This window comes from Alosa alosa, chromosome 5 (assembly GCF_017589495.1).
Source record: "Alosa alosa isolate M-15738 ecotype Scorff River chromosome 5, AALO_Geno_1.1, whole genome shotgun sequence".
Classification (NCBI taxonomy): Eukaryota; Metazoa; Chordata; class Actinopteri; order Clupeiformes; family Clupeidae; genus Alosa; species Alosa alosa.
Window position 1 is genome coordinate 594,454 of NC_063193.1, and position 19,756 is coordinate 614,209.

The 19,756-nt window shown below is 38.9% G+C and overlaps 1 protein-coding gene across 5 annotated transcripts in view; it reads left to right on the top strand.

The window, feature by feature from the left end:
* The window catches only part of sart3 (spliceosome associated factor 3, U4/U6 recycling protein), a 134,322-nt gene that overhangs the window by 107,246 nt on the left and 7,320 nt on the right, over nucleotides 1–19,756 (top strand). For 4 of the 5 annotated variants that reach the window (XM_048243279.1, XM_048243276.1, XM_048243275.1 and 1 more), the window contains exons 17-18: nucleotides 606–758; nucleotides 16,340–16,521. In XM_048243279.1, coding sequence (XP_048099236.1) covers nucleotides 606–758; nucleotides 16,340–16,521 — 335 coding nt within the window. Of the gene's footprint in view, nucleotides 1–605; nucleotides 759–16,339; nucleotides 16,522–16,652; nucleotides 17,135–19,756 lie in introns of those variants that run through there. The other variant, XM_048243277.1, reaches the window with a different exon arrangement.

Sequence of the window (19,756 nt, forward strand, 5' to 3'; positions counted from 1 at the left end):
TAGTTTTTATTTCATGCAAAACATTTTAGTCTCGTCTTTTTTCGTCAACAATATAATGCATCTTAAGATAGTCTTAGTCAGTGTTTCAGGACATTACTGCCGTCTCGTCATCGTCTCGTCTTAGTCATGAAAAAAAAGGTCGTTGACGAACATATTTCCTCTCGTCTCGTCTGACGAAATTAACACTAGGGCACAACGGTGGAAGCCGGGAATTGAACCGACAACTTTCAGGCTACTGCACGCTAGCCCAGCTCCCTAACCACTACACTACCACCACCCGACAATAGTAATCACCATTGAGATGTGTGAAACACTATTTGACTGTAATGGTAATCAGAAGTAATCTGTTATAAAAAAGACAAGACTTAGTCGACTAAAACTTGACTAACAAAAATTATATTTGAATGGCTAAATATGACAGACTAAAAAGGACATTTTGTCACAAGACTAAGACTAAATTAAAAATAGGTGACAAAATTAACACTATACCACTACACTACCACCACTTTTTTTTTATTAACCAAGCCTTGTAATGCAAAAATGGTCAGATAGAGACACACATGTGGACTCAATGGATTAACAATCATGTCTTTTGGCTCTGCAAGGTATTCAAGTACAGTCCATCATTGGAGAAACACAAGATCTTTATCTCCGGCCTGCCCTACACCTGCACTCAGCAGCAACTGGAGGAACTGTTCAAACCACATGGTACAATAAAAGCCACCCGTCTGGTCACCAACCGTTCTGGCAAACCCAAGGTATGACTGCAACTCTATATTTGCTATGCTACTAAGCAATTTGACATGGTGAACTACTTTCTCAAGCAAAACATTCGCATCATGCATTTCATTTCTTTCCATCCTGCCTGTATGAACGGTTCAGGCTGATGGTGACACCAATTTAAAGGCCATGTTGCTGACCCTCGCCATCCCTGTATGACCACAATGTACCCATCTTCTGATGGCTACTTCCAGCAGGATAACGCACCATGTCACAAAGCTTGAATCATCTCAATGATACACCATGCTCAAATGGCCTCCACAGTCACCAACTCTTGGTGCAGTCAGCAGAAACAAACAAATTGAGGGCACCAAACAAAAATTAAAAACTGGAGTTTCTCTGGGAGTACTGCAGGGAGGGGTTAGCCTCCCAAGCCCCTCTTACTACTCTGAAATCACCGGTATTGAAGTAACACTAACTTACTCAACTTAGCATGTGAAAAGAAGATCTGGTTGCAGTCCAAAATTACTTTAAAGGACAATTCCGGTGCAAAATGAACCTAGGGGTTAATAACACATGAGTACCGAGTTAGACCGTTCGCTGGGATTTGTTTTCATGCTAGTCAAATGTAACCAGTTTTATTGCAAACTGCTAATTAGTGTTTAACACTAGCCTTCGGGGCACACGTACAGTAAAAATAAATTGCTATTTCTATACCACTAACAAGGCCCAAAAAAGACACCACACTTACACAGTAGCCTAATGAGGGTCTCTACATGTAAACCGAAGCATTGAGAGCTTTGTAAGTGTACAGGCAGTTTATTAAAAAGAAACAAATTACCGTCACGTCTGGTTCACATATACAGGCAGACGACAGAGGTGAAATAAAATCAAACGTAATTTGCTCAATATAGGCCTATCAGAAATAATAGCTCGATGTAACATAACTTGTCTAGTGAACTTACTTAGTGGATGTCCATCTGGTCCCTCTGGTATATCACCGCCTCCAATTTCTTTTCGGGACATGGAAAAAAGTTTCAACTAGAGCCCTGTTTATCAATGAGGGGAAATCTTCAGACTCTACAAAACACTGCGTGTCTTGGGTGTCGCGACGCAACAGGTCCCACTCCATGCAACACAAGCACTCCTCTTCGGTGGCCATAGCTTCACAATGTCCGCAGGTACCCTACAGTACACCACCAGTTACCAGAAGTGCGAGGCTGTGTTGCGGCATTGACTACAGGTAGCTCGATCTCTCTCTCGTAGCCCTTTCATGGAGCTCCCGCAGCTCTTCGTCGGTATATTCCAGCTCGAAAAGATAAGGACGTCCATCAAACCGAAAGGGTTCATCCTCTATGTCTTCAAATTCGTTCAAATAACCTGCCATCTCTTATGTCTCCTGTTGCGTTCAGTGCTTTCTTTCGGCAACAACATTTCACGCGAGATTCACTTCACATCCCAGAGATCTGTTCTGTTTTCCCAAGGTGCCTGCCTGTATGTGAACCAGACATTAAAGGAAATGTGTTTCTTTTTAATAAACTGCTTGTACACTTACAAAGTTCTCAATGCTTTGGTTTACATATAGAGAGCCTCATTATGCTACCGTGTAAGCGTGGTGCTATTTTGAGCCTTGTTGGTGGTATAGAAATAGCGATTACTTTTTACTGTACATCTGCCCCGAAGGCTAGCGTTAAACGCTAATTAGCAGTTTGCAATAAAACTGGTCACATTCGACTAGCATGAAAACGAATCCCAGCGAACGGTCGAACTCGGTACACATGTGTTATTAACCCCTAGGTTCATTTTGCGCCGGAATTGTCCTTTAAGGCATAACATGCACATTGATAAGTGCATATTCCATGAACACTAACCTTGTGTCTCTTCAGATTGTCCTGAAACAATCAAATTATCATTCTGTGTTGTTTAATTTTACTATGTTCACGTCTATGTTTAATGTCTGTTATGTTTACAGGGCTTCAGACTGCGACCAAATGGTCGCATTTTGCATGCCAATTTCTATGGCAATAACATAATAATTACTGGTAGCTCAATAGCTTTACACTTTGAGATGATTTTCTGTTTGATGATTTCCATAAAAACAGATAATTTTAATTGGTGTTGTAACTAGCTAGTAAAGTTCCAAAACAATCTCCATAAAAGCATCTAATGCACCATATATTCCTAAATATGTATTTTAGATACATATTTTAGATACATATCTCAGTTTACTTATTGTAGAAACTAAATCCAAATTAATCCATCCATGACCCGGTTTAGCAGATTTACCTTTCCTGGTGGAATCAATACATATTTCTATTGATGATCACCTTGTAACGATCAGATTTTTAAATTCTAACTATTACCATTAAACACGGGTACAAATTTAATTGGCTCTAGATAAATAATAATGCTTTTCACTGACATCGGAATAGACACCACACATACAGTTAACAGGTAGACTTTGTGAGCAGAAATACGCTTGAAAACAAACAAACACTTATTTCCACACAGTTCATATCGCGAACAACGCCCACCAAAGTGTCCACGCAGCCCTACGCACTTCATGCGGTCTCACAGTCCATCCAAACGAAAATTAACAAAGAGACTCCAAGAGACTTCTACATAAATCCACCGCAAAGAAGAAAACAGTCTGAATAATCCACGTCCAGTGCAACCCATGTAATCCACAAAGAAAACGTTGAATCCGACAAGGCTTTCGGATAAACAAAAAATAGGATCCTTCTTACCGGATCCCAGCGACTCGACAACGGCGATCTCCAAGCTCAGTCCTGTCTCTCCGGTATGTCTGTGGTTCCACCCTAGAACCACCTTTCGTTGGGATATATCAAATCCACACAAAGTTTGTCCAGGTCTCACGTAGACTCCCTGGGTAGGCCTACGGTTCAAAGAAGCCCTCTGGCCCTCGCGCACCTCCGCGTTTTAAACTTTTTGTTGAACAATGATTGTTGTCATTGTTGTCATGTCAGTGTTGCTCTGATTTCAATAAAATGTAGTTCATTTGCAGCCACTTTTAATATTAATTGCATATCACAATAACGCAGCACAGCTTAACATAGGCAATCTTCCACATGATTGAGCTACCTCTAAATATATTGTTTTTTGTCAAAATGTTTGCATATTTAATAAAAATAAAAAAATAAAACATTTTGACTTGATAAGGACCACCCTAATATACAGCTGACTAAGAGTTTGTCAAAGTAACCTTAATGATCACAAAATGCTATGCATTCATAGGCTATTTGAGTTTCTTAAAGCTGAACTGTGCTTAAATTGTTCAATAGGCCTACATGATTTCCTAACAGGCCAAATAGAAAATAAATGTTAAAAATATCCTAGATATATGTAAATATTAAAATCAGTTCTATGATTTACAGTTCATGTTTTTGTACTGTTTCATACCGTGATGCAAGTCTGCTGCTGTGATTAGGCTAAATATAACTCATAATACATAATTTTTATGTAGCCTACTGTATTAGTTAACTTTGGCCTTGGTGCCCTGACGTGTGGCCTTTCTGCCCCCCACCAAATATGCCCAACTGAAGGCCAAGTGGCCTTGCCCCTAAAATTATGAAATTCCATGCCTGAAAGTATGTATTAGTAATACAGTGGTAATTAGTAGAAATGTGAATATTTGGTTAGCATGTTGATTTACGGTGTGTGCACCTAAATCTAGTTAACGATCGACTATCGATTAATCATTAATATTTTTATATTAAAATGCATTATTTATTTAACTTTTTATAAATTCAAAATGCAATACAAAAATACAGCGTGTTTTTTCTCAACGACATCTTTAATACAAGAACATCTTGTGGCAGTTAAACTGGACGTTCGGTTGAACTTGAAGATAATGCGCTGCTGTGCTCTAAAGCAGCGGAACCTGCAGCTGCGATCCGGCTTTCGTAAACAGAGACCCTCGTTTGTTCGAAAATAATAATACAGAATAATGTTAAACAATAAGTTAACCAAAAACATATTAATACTTAGATCTGACAGGTTTTGTCAAAATGTAACTGAAAACTATCCAAGGTATGGAGTCGAGAATGGAGAGGGTGAGAGAGATTAGCCTTCATAACAATTAATTAGGCTACTTAACAAACTAAGCCTAAAAAAATAACTAGTAGGTTAACTCACATACAACTTCAGGATCACTTTACTTATTTTTGTTGAGAAAGATAAGCATGTTGACATGATCTGGGGTCAGACGCGACCGCAACCTGGTGACCGTCAGTCCAGCCGCTGAAAACACCTGCTCTGAGGGGACGGACGTAGCCGGGATGCACAGGTACCTCCGCGCTAACTTGGCCAGCTCGGAGAACCTTATTCCGTTCACTTTCCACCAGTCTGTCGGGGCGCAATCCAGGGGTGGGGGAGTCTCCCTCAGAAAGTTATCTAGTTCTGCTTTGATGCCAGCCTCACATTGAGTGGTATAGTGCTCCCCAAGGAGTTGTGCCATAGCAGAGGACTGGGAGGCCGCGACTTCAGTGTTTGCGCTCCCCTCGTCCGTGTCAGAAAACGCAGCCTCGTCTCCCCCAGCCTGTGGGATAGCCGCCCTACCCATTCTCCACTGTGTCTCCCAGTTCAATTAGTTTCGCATTAGCAGCCAGTCTCTGTGTTGGTGTAAGAAAGCCCAGGTGCTTGTGACGAGGGTCCAGCATTGATGAGATCATGGGGACGAATGACACAAACTCATCAGACTGAACCTGTATATATGGGGGAATCAATAATCAGACAAAATGCTGTATCTAAATAGGTAACACAACGCAGATAATAAGCAACTATGCATGTAATTAGGTATATCATGTAAACTAAGATAAAACATTTAGCTTACATTCATTCGCTTGATGAGGGAGGAACGCACTTTTGTCTTGAATTTGATGAGTCTGGGCCCGTCTCCTTCACTGGGTAGGAGGTGGATATTGATGAGGCCGAAGGTGATGGGATAAGTGTTCGAGATGGAGACGTCTTTCTCTGCAGACATAACAGTGGTGGCACATTTAAGTGCTGATAGCACAGGCTGTGTGTCCTCCATGAGCTGCCAGTACTCATCCTTTAACTCCAGGATCCTGGCATCTTGAAGCTTGGTCACGGTTCGGTCCGACAGCACAGCAGCAACAGCCCACCGCTGCTCCACCAGCCGATCAAACATCTCACACACAGAGTTCCACCGTGTTTTACACAACTGGATAAGCCGGTGAGTTGCAAGGCCCATTTGCTCCTGTTTCTTTTGGAGTGCTTTGGTTGCTGCGGTGCTGTGATTTAAAGTGGCTAACGAGTTTACTAGCCGCTGATATTACCCGATATAGATACAGTGCAAATCCATAATTTATGGCCAACTGGAGGGTGTGTGCAAAGCAGGCAACGGAAATCCAGAGCACTCTGTTGGGACTGTTGGCAGCAACAATATTGGCCGCGTTGTCATGAACACATGCAATAACTTGGTCTTCAAGTCCCCACTGCTCAACAGCTCCTTTCAATTTCTCAGCGAGGTGGTCAGCTGTATGCCGGCCTGGCAGATTTTCTGTGAGCAGGACTGCTGAGTTCATTTGCCAGTCATCACTGATGTAATGGCAAGTGATTGTGATGTAGCTCTCAGCTGTTAAAGCGGTCCAGCAGTCTGTCGTAAGAGCAACTCTCTCAGCTGTGCTCAATTCTTTTAACAGCTCCTGCTTCCGTTCTTCGTAGTGAGTTTCTACTAGTCTGGTGATGGTTCGTCGTGACGGAATGTGATATGCTGGTTCCAATAAATTTATCAGGTCTCGAAAACCTTGACCCTCAACAATACTTAAGGGCAGCATATCCATTTCAATTAACTTGCAGATCCCTTTTGTAATTTTCTCTGCTCGTTGTGCATCGCAGCTCCTGCATGAAAACGCAGAGGTGATGCTAGGTTGAGACGCACCGTCACCGACATTGACCAGGGTCGGATGCACTTTGTTTAAGTGGTACATCATTTGAGTACTGGCCGTGCTGTACTTATACACGGCATCGCAGCGTTTGCAGTGCACTAATTAATTTTTTTAAATCAAAATGGTTCCACGCCACACTACGGCGTGACCTCTTTATGATTAGGCCTACTTTTGAAATCGAAACGGAAACTCACAGGTAACGAGTATTGCGTCAACTATTGCCCCCTGTGGTAAAATGTTTAATTGCTGCCACACAGTGAAATTAATTCCATTGCTTGAAGACTCACACCCCGCAACGCAACCTGCATTAGTTTAATCGACAACAAATTAACATCATCGACGAAATTCTTAATGATCAATTGTCAATTGTCGATTAATCATGCCCATCCCTAGTGAATAGGTCTTAGTGAGTTAGGAGTCCTTTCGACTTCTTTTAAGCTGTCCCAGACTTAGGTGCTACTTTTAGGTCTAAAATGCTTCGTGAATTACAACCCCAAAACAGAAAAAGTTGGGACGTTGTGTAAAATGCAAATAAAAACAGAATGTCATAATATACAAGTCTCGTAAACCCATATTTAGCAGCAAAAAGGACATAGACAACATATCAAATGTTGAAAATGAAAATTTGGACTATTTCAAGGAAAGTATATGTTAATTTTGAATTTGATGCCAGAAACATGTTTCAAAAAAAGTTGGGACGGGAGGTTGTGTACCACTGTGCTGCTTCATCTCTTCATTTAACACAATTCTGTAAATGTTTAAGAACAGAGGAGACCATTTGCTACAGTTTTGATAATGAAATGTTGTCCCATTACTCCCCGATATAGGATTTCAGTTGCTCAACAGTATGGGGTATTCTTAGTCATGCTTTTCATTCCATTATGCACCTAATTTGACAAATCTGGGCTGCAGACAGGCCACCTTAGCACCTGGACTCTTCCTCTATGGAGAAATACTATTTAAATATGTGCAGAATTCATTTTGGCATTGTTTTCCTGAAATATTCAAGGTCGTCACTGGAAAAGACATTGCCTGGATGGCAGTATATGTTGCTCAAAACCTGTGTACATCATTCAGAATTGATTGTGCTTTGCCAAATGTGCAAGATGCCCATGCTGTAGGCATTAATGCTCCTTAACACCGGCATAGATGTTGGGTTTTGAACTGAGCACTAAAACAAGTTGGATAGGTTGGATACTTGGATAGGCCCTCTCCTATTTAGCCCAGATGAGTGCATGATTTCCAAAAGGAATGGCAAACTTTGATTGGTCTAACCACAGGACCTTTTTCCACGTTACCTCAGTCCATTTTAAACAAGCACAGGCCCAGATAAGAGGGTGGTATTTTCTTTATTATGTCTCAATACAATTTTAGCTGTTACAATTTTGGCTGCAGTTTTTGAATTGAGTATCAAACTGGGCACATAGACAATAGTTATCAGAGGTTTTCCTGGTCTAGAAACAGGTCTGGTGTTAATGCAGTGCCATCTGAGGTCCAAAAGACCACTGACATCCAATTTGTTTTTCAGCAATTTCCCCTGTTTGCAAAGATTTCTCTGGATTCTCTGACTGTTTTAATAATATTATGTCCTGTAGATGATGAACTCCCTAAATACATCACAATTTCATGTTAAGAAGCATTAAAATGACATTGTTTCATCATTTGTGCACACAGGTTTACACAGAGTGATGAATACCCCTACATCTTTACTTCTAAGAGACCCTGCATTTCTGGGATGCTCTTTTTCATACCCAATCATGTTGCCAGTTACCCTAATTAGTTGTGAAACATTCCTCCTTTTGTTTTCTTTATCATTACACAACTTTTCCAGCATTTTGTTACCCCCGTCCCAACTTTTTTTGAAACATGTTGCTGGTATCAAATTCAAAATTAATATATATTTTCTATATATTTTCCATGAAATAGTCAAATGCTTGAATTTCCCCTTGGGGATCAATAAAGTATCTATCTATCTTTCTATCTTTCTATCTATCTATCTATCTATCTATCTATCTAAATGTGTCATTTTCAACATTTGGTATGTTGTCTGTGTCCTTTTCGCAACTAAATATGAAATAAGAGATTTGCAGATTATTACATTCTGTTTTTATTCACATTTTACACAACGTCCCAACTTCTTCTGTTTTGGGGTTGTACTTTTAGTGAAAAAAAATAGGAGGCCTAAAGTTAGGTGTGACACGCCCATTATTTTTAGGAGTTGCTCCTAAATTCGCCAGTTAGAAGCTACTTTTAGCCTTAAAATTCTTTGTGAATACGGCCCCTGGTTTAGGAACGATTTCAAAATAAAAAGCGGTTTCAAAATAAGTCCCTCCCGAAACAGAATAGGAGAAGGCCAAAAAAGTAAACAAGATTAGAAATGCATTAATAGTAATATCATAAAAAAGATCGAAAATCAGATCAAATCGTAACTTTAAAATAGAAAATTAAATCAAATTGAAGATTTGGAGAATCGTGATGCCCCTAATAAACATAAACAAAAACAACATCATGAAAAATATCTGACTGATGTGATAGAATGGAGATTTGCCTCATGGATGTGTAGCCGATAAATGTGCAGCAACTGCATGATGCTATCATGTCAATATGGATCAAAAGCTCTGAAATTGATTTTTTATCAGCACCTTGTTGAATATATGCCACCAAAAAAGTGATGCACCTATAAATCGGCAGGCTATCGTATCGGCCGATATGGGCCTTTTTTGCTGCCATTGGCCATCTGCGAAACGGTCTATATTAGTGGCCGATATTTTCAAATATGCTGGCCACGACTAAATCGCTGATAAGCGTCGCCAACCTATTCTAAGAGTGCAGATCTTTCCATAAGAGAGTAGCAGAGGGATATGCCAGATTAAAGTTATTTTCTTCTCTCTAAAATGCTCACTAAAATCATTACTAAACATTGCAAGACACTTGTCTCTTCTATGATCCCAGAAAGATTTTCTTCAACTTGATAGTTTTTTGAACATTTATTTTATCTAATGACATAGAAAACATAATGAATTGCATCAACATATCCTTTGATGCACTATGCCCAACTTTTATTCACCTATTTTTTATTCACCAACCTAAAACCGTGAGACTGAAGGCTAATATCTAATGTATTTCTTAAAGTGACAGGCACTCAATTACACCTACATATCACCAATGTACACTCAATTAGACCTACACACCACATTAAAGATGCCTAAGTGTAATAGTTCAAAAATCAATATGAAGTATTCAAATTACTAAATATGTTTAGCTACTAGTAATTATGCAAATTATAAAATACTATACATTATTAACTAAATACACTTTATATGAATTTCAAAATGTATGAAATAGAAACATATGACAAAAGCCATCATTTTCTGTGTGTGTTTGTGTGTGTATGTGGAGAGAGTCAAGCAGAATCTAGGATGGCCACTGGTATGAATGATCACACTACAGTATATTCAATATTACTGATTTAATAAGTTTAAGCCCTGCTCTCTCTTCTAATTTTCTTGTTGAGAAAAATTGAATACGTTTTTGCCAGCAACGGTGTATCAAAAAATGTCAATAAAAATATTGGTATCTTTATCGGCCAAAGTGAAATTTTATATATCTGAATCGGCCCAGAATTTCATTATCGGTGCATTACTACACCAAATACTTTCCAACCCAGTACTAGCAATTTTAATTTAATTTCACTTATAGAGCGCCAAAACATTACACATGGCGCTTTACAGAGTGTTAAACATTCAGAGAGAGCCCATGAGTAGATCCACGACTCAAGGGCTAGACTCATCTGCCTAGGGTCAGTTACAGGGCAGTAAGGTCTGTATACATGATAATGAACAGTTCAAATAGTCAAGTGTAGGGAATGTATTGTCCATAGGACTAGGAATTATCATAGGGCAGTAGTGGGTCGAATTCAAGTAATGACATTCCATATAAAAGCATCATAAAAACTCTAACCTATCCTAAGTCTAATGACCCTGTGCTTCACTGTCTGAAATTTCTTGATAGTTACTGTAACTTTATATTTGCAACCAGACCCTATCACTTCTTACAAGGTGGCCTTGAATACACCTCTTTGGTGTACAGTGGGTCCCAGTTAAGTTTGGACGGGTTCCTTCATGAATCACGCACCCCATTTTCTCAGCAGAAATGGCACAAACTGCAGTTGACACAAACAACCACAAGGTGTCACTTGGGAGTTCTGCCACTACTATTTTTGATGCGACTTGACTTAACTGCTTCCATGACGCAGTGAGTTTATATATATTATACCCTATTTGTCACGGTTACTTATAGATTTGATAGTGTAACAATAAGCACATGAGACTTTCAGCGGGGCCACGGGAACTTAAATTGATCACGGTAGTTTAAGCTTACACTTAAACAGACAAAACATTCTAATATGAAAATGTAGATGCAATTGTTGTAAAATAGTGCAGCTCCTTTAAGAATGCCCCAAAAAATATATCAAAGGACCTTTTGCATTTGAATGTAGCACAAATTTTTTTTTAAACAGCTGGACAAATGATTTAGCTAATTGATTATAGCCTGCACACCAGCAATTGTTGAACATTTACCTGTACAAGACAGTAGCCCAGCCTAACAAGCATGTTGCATGTTGTAGGCCTACTGTAGAAATTTCACTTAAATTGCAACCGCAACATGCCTGCTTGCCGACGTTCAAACGACAACGAAAAAGATATCAAAGCAAGAGGGTTGAGTCTGAATGACACGGAGTTCAGACTCATATTGCTCCTCATAACCATCTATATAAAAAAGTGTTTTTTCTTTTCTTTTTGAGCACGTCCGAATCCCAGGACATAACGCACTGGACCTTATAATAGGCTCGAGATATAATTCCAAAGGGGGCAGATATAGGGGCCGACTGCACTTAAAACTTAAAAAGATTGAACGAAGCTTCCCGAAATTTGAAATTGCGATAAGTGACTGGCATCAGGTGAAGCTTTTCGAAGTTGAACAGGCTATTAGAAACTATTTGCGCACCTCAATGTCACAGGAGAGACTGGGCTCTCCCTTCTATGAATTGAAAAAGACGTTATGCTACCTGCAAACTTTCATTGCTAAGTTTGCGGCAAAGCAAGACAATGTTTTTTCAGAGTCGGGATATGGCGAGTCAGTGTCATTTATTTGTCCAATGCCTACAGACCAATTTCCATAGTGCACATCTTATCAACAGTTTGAATGTCGTGTGTGTTTCTGCTCATTGACAAATACCGTTAAACACAATGATTCATGCCCAATTAATTTCCCCTGTTAGGAGGAATAGTGTTTGCCTTTGTTACACTATTTGGTTTCGTGATGTAGCCTATGATAAACATCATATGGCCAAATATGTGACTCAGCTAATGTTATAGGCTATACAATTTCCCCTCTTAAAGACAAGCTGGTGTAGCTTATTAGACTAGGCTACTAAAATGCACCGACGGTAGCCTTGGCTATGTGTAAAGTAAGCTATCGCATGATTTCATGCACGATCTGTCAAGTTCGCACAGGGCCTTGCACCCCCTTGCGACGGCCCTGCAGCTCCTCCTAAGACAGCGAGGAAAAAGTTAAAATACGCAATAAACCCGGGAAAAGTTGACAGGTTTGTTTTAGTCCCGTGATTATTTGTGAAATTGTGTAAAACGACAGCCTTTTCAAGGCATTTCAAGGAAGGTGTCGTAGCATGCAAGCTCCCAAATTGACCCAGTAGCCTACAGAAGGCATCAATAAATTGTTGGGACTGGGGAGGGTCGTGCGTTTTTTCTCAATCACTTTGGAGGGTCATAGAAAAATTTCTTGCTGGCGAGGGAGGGTCACGTCTTTTTTGACTAACGCTCCCAAAACTCCTCCGGTAGCCCCTTAAATAAATAACGAACAGTCCCTAATTGATTATAGCTGTAGGCCTACACCAGCAATTGTTGAACATTTACCTGTACAGGGCATTGACAGTAGCCCAGCCTAACAAGCAGATGTTGCAAAAGACATCAAAAGACGCAATTAATCAGAAATAAAGAATGTAATCTGCATCGCTTTATTTAACTGCAAGCAACAAGGGGGTTGAGTTCGCTGTAAGCGAAAAGCAGAGCCTATCTGTTAAGGCACTCGATAGGCTATATGGTAACGAGCTGTGTGCGCCTGGAAAGACAATAGAAGATGCTTTCTGAATAGCACAGCACGGCTCTGGTCATCCCATACCCTCCCCCCACTTCCTGTAGCCTATCATTATGACTTGTTGCCGTTTTGGGACATTAAGCTTTTTCACGTTAAGCCCCCCTCCCCCATCCCCTTCTTTCACAAGCAGTGGGGAGCCCTTGGGGCACAAAGTAACACTTTTGGTAGACGAAGGAGGGTTCTCCGCTTCTGTCGTTTTGGCGACAATCCCACAACCAGGCCAGGACAGATATTTTAGAGAGGAGGAGAGACACCGGTGCAGCAGAGATGTCTTCTTAATTTTCTTTATTCTTTAGTAAAAGGTGCAGAACATTATTAAACTTTGACTAATGTTTCGATGTGTCGATGTTTTTGACTAACGAACATCGAAACGTTAGTCAAAGTTTAATAATGTTCTGCACCTTTTACTAAAGAATAAAGAAAATTAAGAAGACATCTGAGCTGCACCGGTGTCTCTAACACTTTTTGGCTTTGGCTAAATATTTCTAAAATCATTTGAGTTTCACTAGTCACATGTTTTAACAAGGAACACTTGTTATTGAACTAATAACAGTGTGTCGAAAATTGACTTTATTTTCCATACGGAGAAATAACATATGCAGAGTCTAACCAAGGTCAATCTTGCCAAAAAAGCCCTGGAAACACATGAGGCAAAAGTGCAAAACATCACAAAACTAACTAAACTAACACGCACATATTTTTGTATTGCAATCATTGTAGCCCACAGTTGTAACAGCGCGTAACAGTCGTTTTACTCCCCGTATGCGCTCATTATAAAGAATGTTTAACGTGTCCCAAACACAGCTATCAACTAATCATCAAACGTCTTATAAACAAGTATTGCCAGGAGCAACACCTTGCAAAAAATGATAACAATAGGCCTAGGCCTTTATATGGCTCTGCTCCTGCCTAGATTCGAACTCAGAACTGCCTGAAAGTTGCAGACCTGTTCTGGAAATACGGCGCATTAACCCACTCAACCGGCCAGACAACGCTATCTGCTTCGAGTAGGCCTATTGGGTAGGACTGTAGCCTACACTGGTTGCTGTGGCACAGTCTTGAGTGACTGAATTCGTTTTCCTTTGTCATATGAATGCTGTAATTTTGTTAACATTACTGTTAAGGAGATGCTGTAGGCAAAGGCTATATTTAACCTCGTTAGTGTAGTAAAACAAATCAGAAGTATTCACGAGGTTTCTGGGCAGTATATTTATGTTCTGTTAGCAAGCGAACTTCTCATGACTGCGAAAGTAGCAAAGTAGCCTACTGCCAGCTGACGAAGCTCTCATTTTAAAACATTACTGAGAGACAGGCACTGTACAATCAAGACATCTTGCAACTGAATCAAAAAATGTTTAACTTTATGTACAAAGCTTATAGGCTACAGTGGACTAGCATGTTGCAGGGGCTGCTAAAAACACAGAGAAACGCACTGAAAACTCAATCACAGCCCTTGCTGTCGAATGCTCCGCCCGGTTCGACCGTGGAACGCCACAGCGGACTATGCTGCCCCCAAGCGGCTGTAGTTGTAGATACATTTCACCCAGCTGCGTGAATCACCTTGATGGTGAATGAAGTGTCAATTCTTAACTGGGACCCACTGTAGGTCTGCGCTCTACTAAGTGTATTCTAGTAGCCTAATAAAAATAAATAACTGAAAAACATGCACATGCTGTCAGCAAAGGCAGGGTGAATTGTTGATCACATAGACACCTCCCATGTGTCCATCCACTTCACAAACACAGTAGAGTCCTGTCTGTCTGACCACCGTATCGTGCCACAAATGTAGAATTGCAGTTGGTAAAGCTACGACATGGCAATATCGTGTGTAAAAACATCCTTAAATGTGTTCTCTCAATGTTATTGCAGTGGTTGCAGACACCACATCTGTAGGTGCCTGTCGGTTTGGTTTTTGACAATTTGGTCTATTCACGGTAGTTAACAACTTCAAACTTTTTTGGGCAAAATTATGTTAATTGGTGGCGTTTTGAGCAAGACTGTTTATTTGCACCATCACTGAATGGGATTACAGTGATGCTAATGGCAAGGTGCCACGTCACTATTTTATACCACTAACAATGCTCAAAATATAATTACACTTCTGTGGTAGTTTGGTGAGTGTTTCTACAGACAAACCAAAGTATTGTAAACTTTGACAGTGTAGAGAGAGGTTATGACAAGATCTGTATCTGTAGGAAGACAATTCCATGGCTCCCTGGTCCGGTATCGTCAAATCAGCTGGCACGTTCGATCTTGCAGAGCAGCCTCGATCTGGTTGAATCTTTCAATACAAACATGCCTTACATCACATAGATCTTCGTTTCTCGAGGTCACAGAGTACTAAAAAAAAAACACACTACTACCTAGCTCAAGTTGCAACAACCAATAGCTATAGCAGCCAGGCAACTACAGTTTCTCGAGGTCACAGAGTACTAAAAAAAAAACACTACTACCTAGCTCAAGTTGCAACAACCAATAGCTATAGCAGCCAGGCAACTACAGTGCTGCACTCTACAATCTTTAAAATCATGTTTTCCTTTAAATAATCCTCTCCTCTCTCCTTTCAACAATTTTCGGCAAAAAATATTATTGTCATACCCACCATTGATGGCCTATGGATTGAAACAAACTCAGCAGTTGGAAATAAAATATTTTTGTGCTCAAGTGACTTTGAAACCAGAGTACTTACCATTTGGAATTTTGCAGAAGTTTAGTCCATGAGGGAAGGTTTAGATGGGTTAGTTGTCTTATTTAAAAGCTATAAGCCCAAACAGTTGGCCTAAATAGCCTGAAGATTGCCAATTGTATGAAATGAAATGCAAACCCATTTTTCCTCTTGTTGCAATAGGATGCTACACTGTAGCCAACTTAAGTGTTAGATCCAACTTCTTACTTTTACCATCCTTGTTCTATCATTCAGTGCAGTTTCCTAGACTGTGTCTATCTATCTATCTATCTATCTATCTATCTATCTATGTATTTTACAATATTCTATTGTTTGAATGTTAGTCTGCAGTTCTGGCTAAAGGTTTGTTCATATTATCCCTTCCTTCCTAAGAAGGGAGACAGGTCTATAGTTCTTCACATCAACTGAATTGAGTGTACTGTACCTTTCAACTTAATTGAGTGTACTTTTCAACTTTGTTTTATTGATGCCCATTTCCTAACATGCTGGTATACTACTTCCACAGATGTAATCAGCAATGAAATTCATTCTTGCAAGGTTTTAAATGCATTTGTTTACTCAAATCCAAAGAAAATACACGTTCCTGGGTTTTTGATGATTTGGAAACGGACGTTTATGGGCTCTTTTCCAGACCAACCTGCAAAGCAAATTCAGATTTGCTTACAGTTTTTTCTGGGTCCACCCAGGCTAGGTTTAAATAGAACTGTAGTAAAGTACAACTAACTTACCCAAATGCTAGCTGATAGTGCAAATTACCCTTTATGTCCAGACAAGAAGCATACAGTTTCTGAAAACAATGATTAATCTTTTTTTGTTTTATATGCAGGGTCTGGCATATGTGGAGTTTGCTAATGAGGCCCAGGCCTCACAGGCTGTTCTCAAGATGGATGGAATGGATGTTCAAAATTATACCATCTCCGTTGCCATCAGTAATCCACCTGGAAGAAAAATGGAGACCACCTCTGGAAAACAATACAAATCTATGCCACCGCAGCAGACACATGGAGCGTAAGTCTGAATTCAATACAGTCGGGGTGGGTGGGGAAGGGACGGGGGGAGTGGTAAAATTGACCAAGCAAATTGAAATGTATTTAATAGGTGATCATTTTTCTAAATAGATTGTTTTTCAAATCTTGAAGGTTCCTTGTGGCTCTCTTGTAAATCTTCAGTTCCTTCTACAGATATTCTGTTTGGTGATTGACTAGCATTATAGAGAGTAGTGTCAACAGGACTTTGAGAAGGGATATCTCTCAATGGTATTTAAAAAATATTTAAAAAATATTTTATTTAATCTATGTATTTGTGTTTTTTGCCAATCATTTATTTAAAAATAGATACATATTTTGATGTATTTTGTTCATGTTTGTGTATATAGTTGGTTAAAGGGTCAGTAACAGATAATGGTTGGTAAGATGAGAAAATTAAAAATATGTTTAAACCTTTAAAACAAAACATGCCTGAGGTTTGCTAAAATGTAAACTTTGTATTTCTGTTGTATTCATATGATTTAATATGACGTGTATACTGTTTTTTAACAAAAGATAGAACTAACAGCCTGTTAAATTGTTAAATGGTGTAACCACAAAAATTACAAATATCTAATATTTCACACCTCCTAGAGTTCATGCAATTGCTCTCATGAAATTATTAGTTTACATTTAAATTATATGGGTTTTTCATTGTACTGAGCAAGACCATATGCTGTAAACATCTTGTTTTATGTCTATTCTTTGACCATTTGAGTAAAAATGGTTTAAACAACCATTATTACAGTGAAGTAAAGTATTATCCATATTAACTTTTTTGTACATTATTAGTAGGGGTGTAAAGATTAACCGATACGTATTGGTATCCGTTTTTAACGTGTAAGATACGGCTACATCGATATGTGAAGCCCCGTATCGGAATAAAACTGAAATGAACCGGTCGTTATATCAATGTACTTGTTACGAATCGGTTCACAATCTTTTCTGCTCGCTCATCCCACTTCCTGTTTTGAAACTACACGTGGCACGGATTTGTGGGTAATGCAGTTCGTTTTGGGCTACATTCATTGCCCAAAGTTGTCAAAGGACTTCATTACCCATACATCTACTGCAACATTACTCTTTTGTTTTTCAAAATCCAGCGCGAAATTAAACACTTACTATAGCATTTTCTAAACGGCAACGATAGTCTGTAGAGTAGCCTTACGTTTGATGAAGGGATTTCCTTAATGTTAAAGAATAATTTGGCCCTTGCTGCTAAAATTATGCACAAATTATTATTATTATTTTGTTCATATTCACTCAGACTTGGAACAAAATAGGCCCAGTTCATAGGCCTATTTTATTCTTGTAGGCTATATGAGAAAAGGCCAAGATTGTCTTAAGCAGTTTTATTTTATTTTGGTATTGTCTTACCTCAACAATAGGCTATAGCTCCTTGAAAACAATCAGATATAACTCAATAAAGTCTATAAAAATGTATTTTTATGTTGTACTTGGCTGTACATGTGTTTGACTGAAATGTAGACTGTTTTTTTCATTTCAATACAGCATATGATACAAACCTCAGTTTAGATAATCATATTCATACATTTGTTTTTGCCTAATTGACATGACGATGATAATTGATAATATAAAATGAATGTGCACCTTAAGCAAATGATAAAAAATCTTTCAGAATGCTTTCCATTCTTCAACTGCATCGAATCGCATCGAATCGTACTGAATCGTTTTTTATGAACATGTATCTTTTCTTGTATCGAATCGTGCCCATGTATCTAGATGTGAATCGTATCGTCTTTAACATGAGAGATTCACACCCCTAATTATTAGTCTTTTAGACAAGATACTGGTTACACCAATTGACATAAATCAGTTACACCGATTGACCATAAAACGTTTATAGCAATAGGACAAGAAATTGACACAGAAAATAGGCATCAAGGTAAACTGAATTGGATATTTTGATATGTATTCATGTCATTCATCATATTCCATATCAAATATCATTTCATAACATCAATGAAGAAACTTGTGTTCTTTTTGATTTCAGTTCAGTTCTCATACAATTTCAGTCTATACCCATTATTTTCAAAGAGAGTGAGATAAAGGGCCCTATTTTCGCGATGCAAAACCTGGCGCAAAGCGTTATTATTATTATTATTATTATTATTATTATTATTATTATTATTATTATTATATTCTTTTCCTATCTTACACTTCACTTTTATTAAATAATGCGCCCAGGGGTGTGGCAATTACCGACATAAGGTGTGGTCTGGCACATGATCTTAAAATCGCTATCTTACACCATATGAAAAGCATTACGCCACTGACCAAGAAAAGCCTGGTATATAGCGAAAGGCGCATATGAAACACAGCTGAAGACGCACTGTCACAAGATGTAAGCAGCAAATTCCTCAGCAGAATACATGTTCTTAGGTTATTTATTCAGTCATTCGAACATTATAGGGGGAAGTTTTGCTTTTTTCAGACGGTTTTTGCTGGTAACCCATTGTCAGTCAATAGTAAAGGTAATTAACTGTGTATAACTGTTTTGTCATTGACTATGACACCACGGTGAAGTTAGTTTCACTTTGCATATGAGTTCAATTAATAGACAAGTGCAGATGTGTGTAGCCTATACTCTGCTAGGTTTTAGTAAAGAATGGCTTAGTGGAATACCTGTTCCATAAGGTCTTGCGTACAAGCAGAGTCCTTCAAATACACCGCTGACTATCAAAATACTGATGCGCTGTTTGAAGTTGCCCTGCTTGCTGTTAAAGGGAATGACAGATGTCCTCCTCATTGGTTTAAAGGATGTTAATCCCAAAACACACCCATGACTGATTAAGAAACATAAGAGCCACCTTTCTGCGCCAGGCACCTGACATTTGATAACAAACCCACCCTGAATGTGGACTGGACAAACCCCTAAATGTATTACGCTATTTGCTAGTGACCATGCATTTTAGATTGCTAAATTAGGGCCCAAAGTCTGTGTGAGAGAGAATAAGAGTGAATGAAAGAGTGGGTATGATCATTTCTTAACAACCAACCAACAGCAGGATCTGCGTTCACATGCACTCTGTGGCGAGAGAAGTTTTCCTTGCTTGTAAGTAGCATCCATTGGGGGACAAGAGGTACATTTTAAATATAATAAATGTATTTATATTATTTATTTATAATTTTAACATACTGTTTACATACATCATAATAAAATATTTAAAAAATAATTATGGAAGTTTAAATTTAAA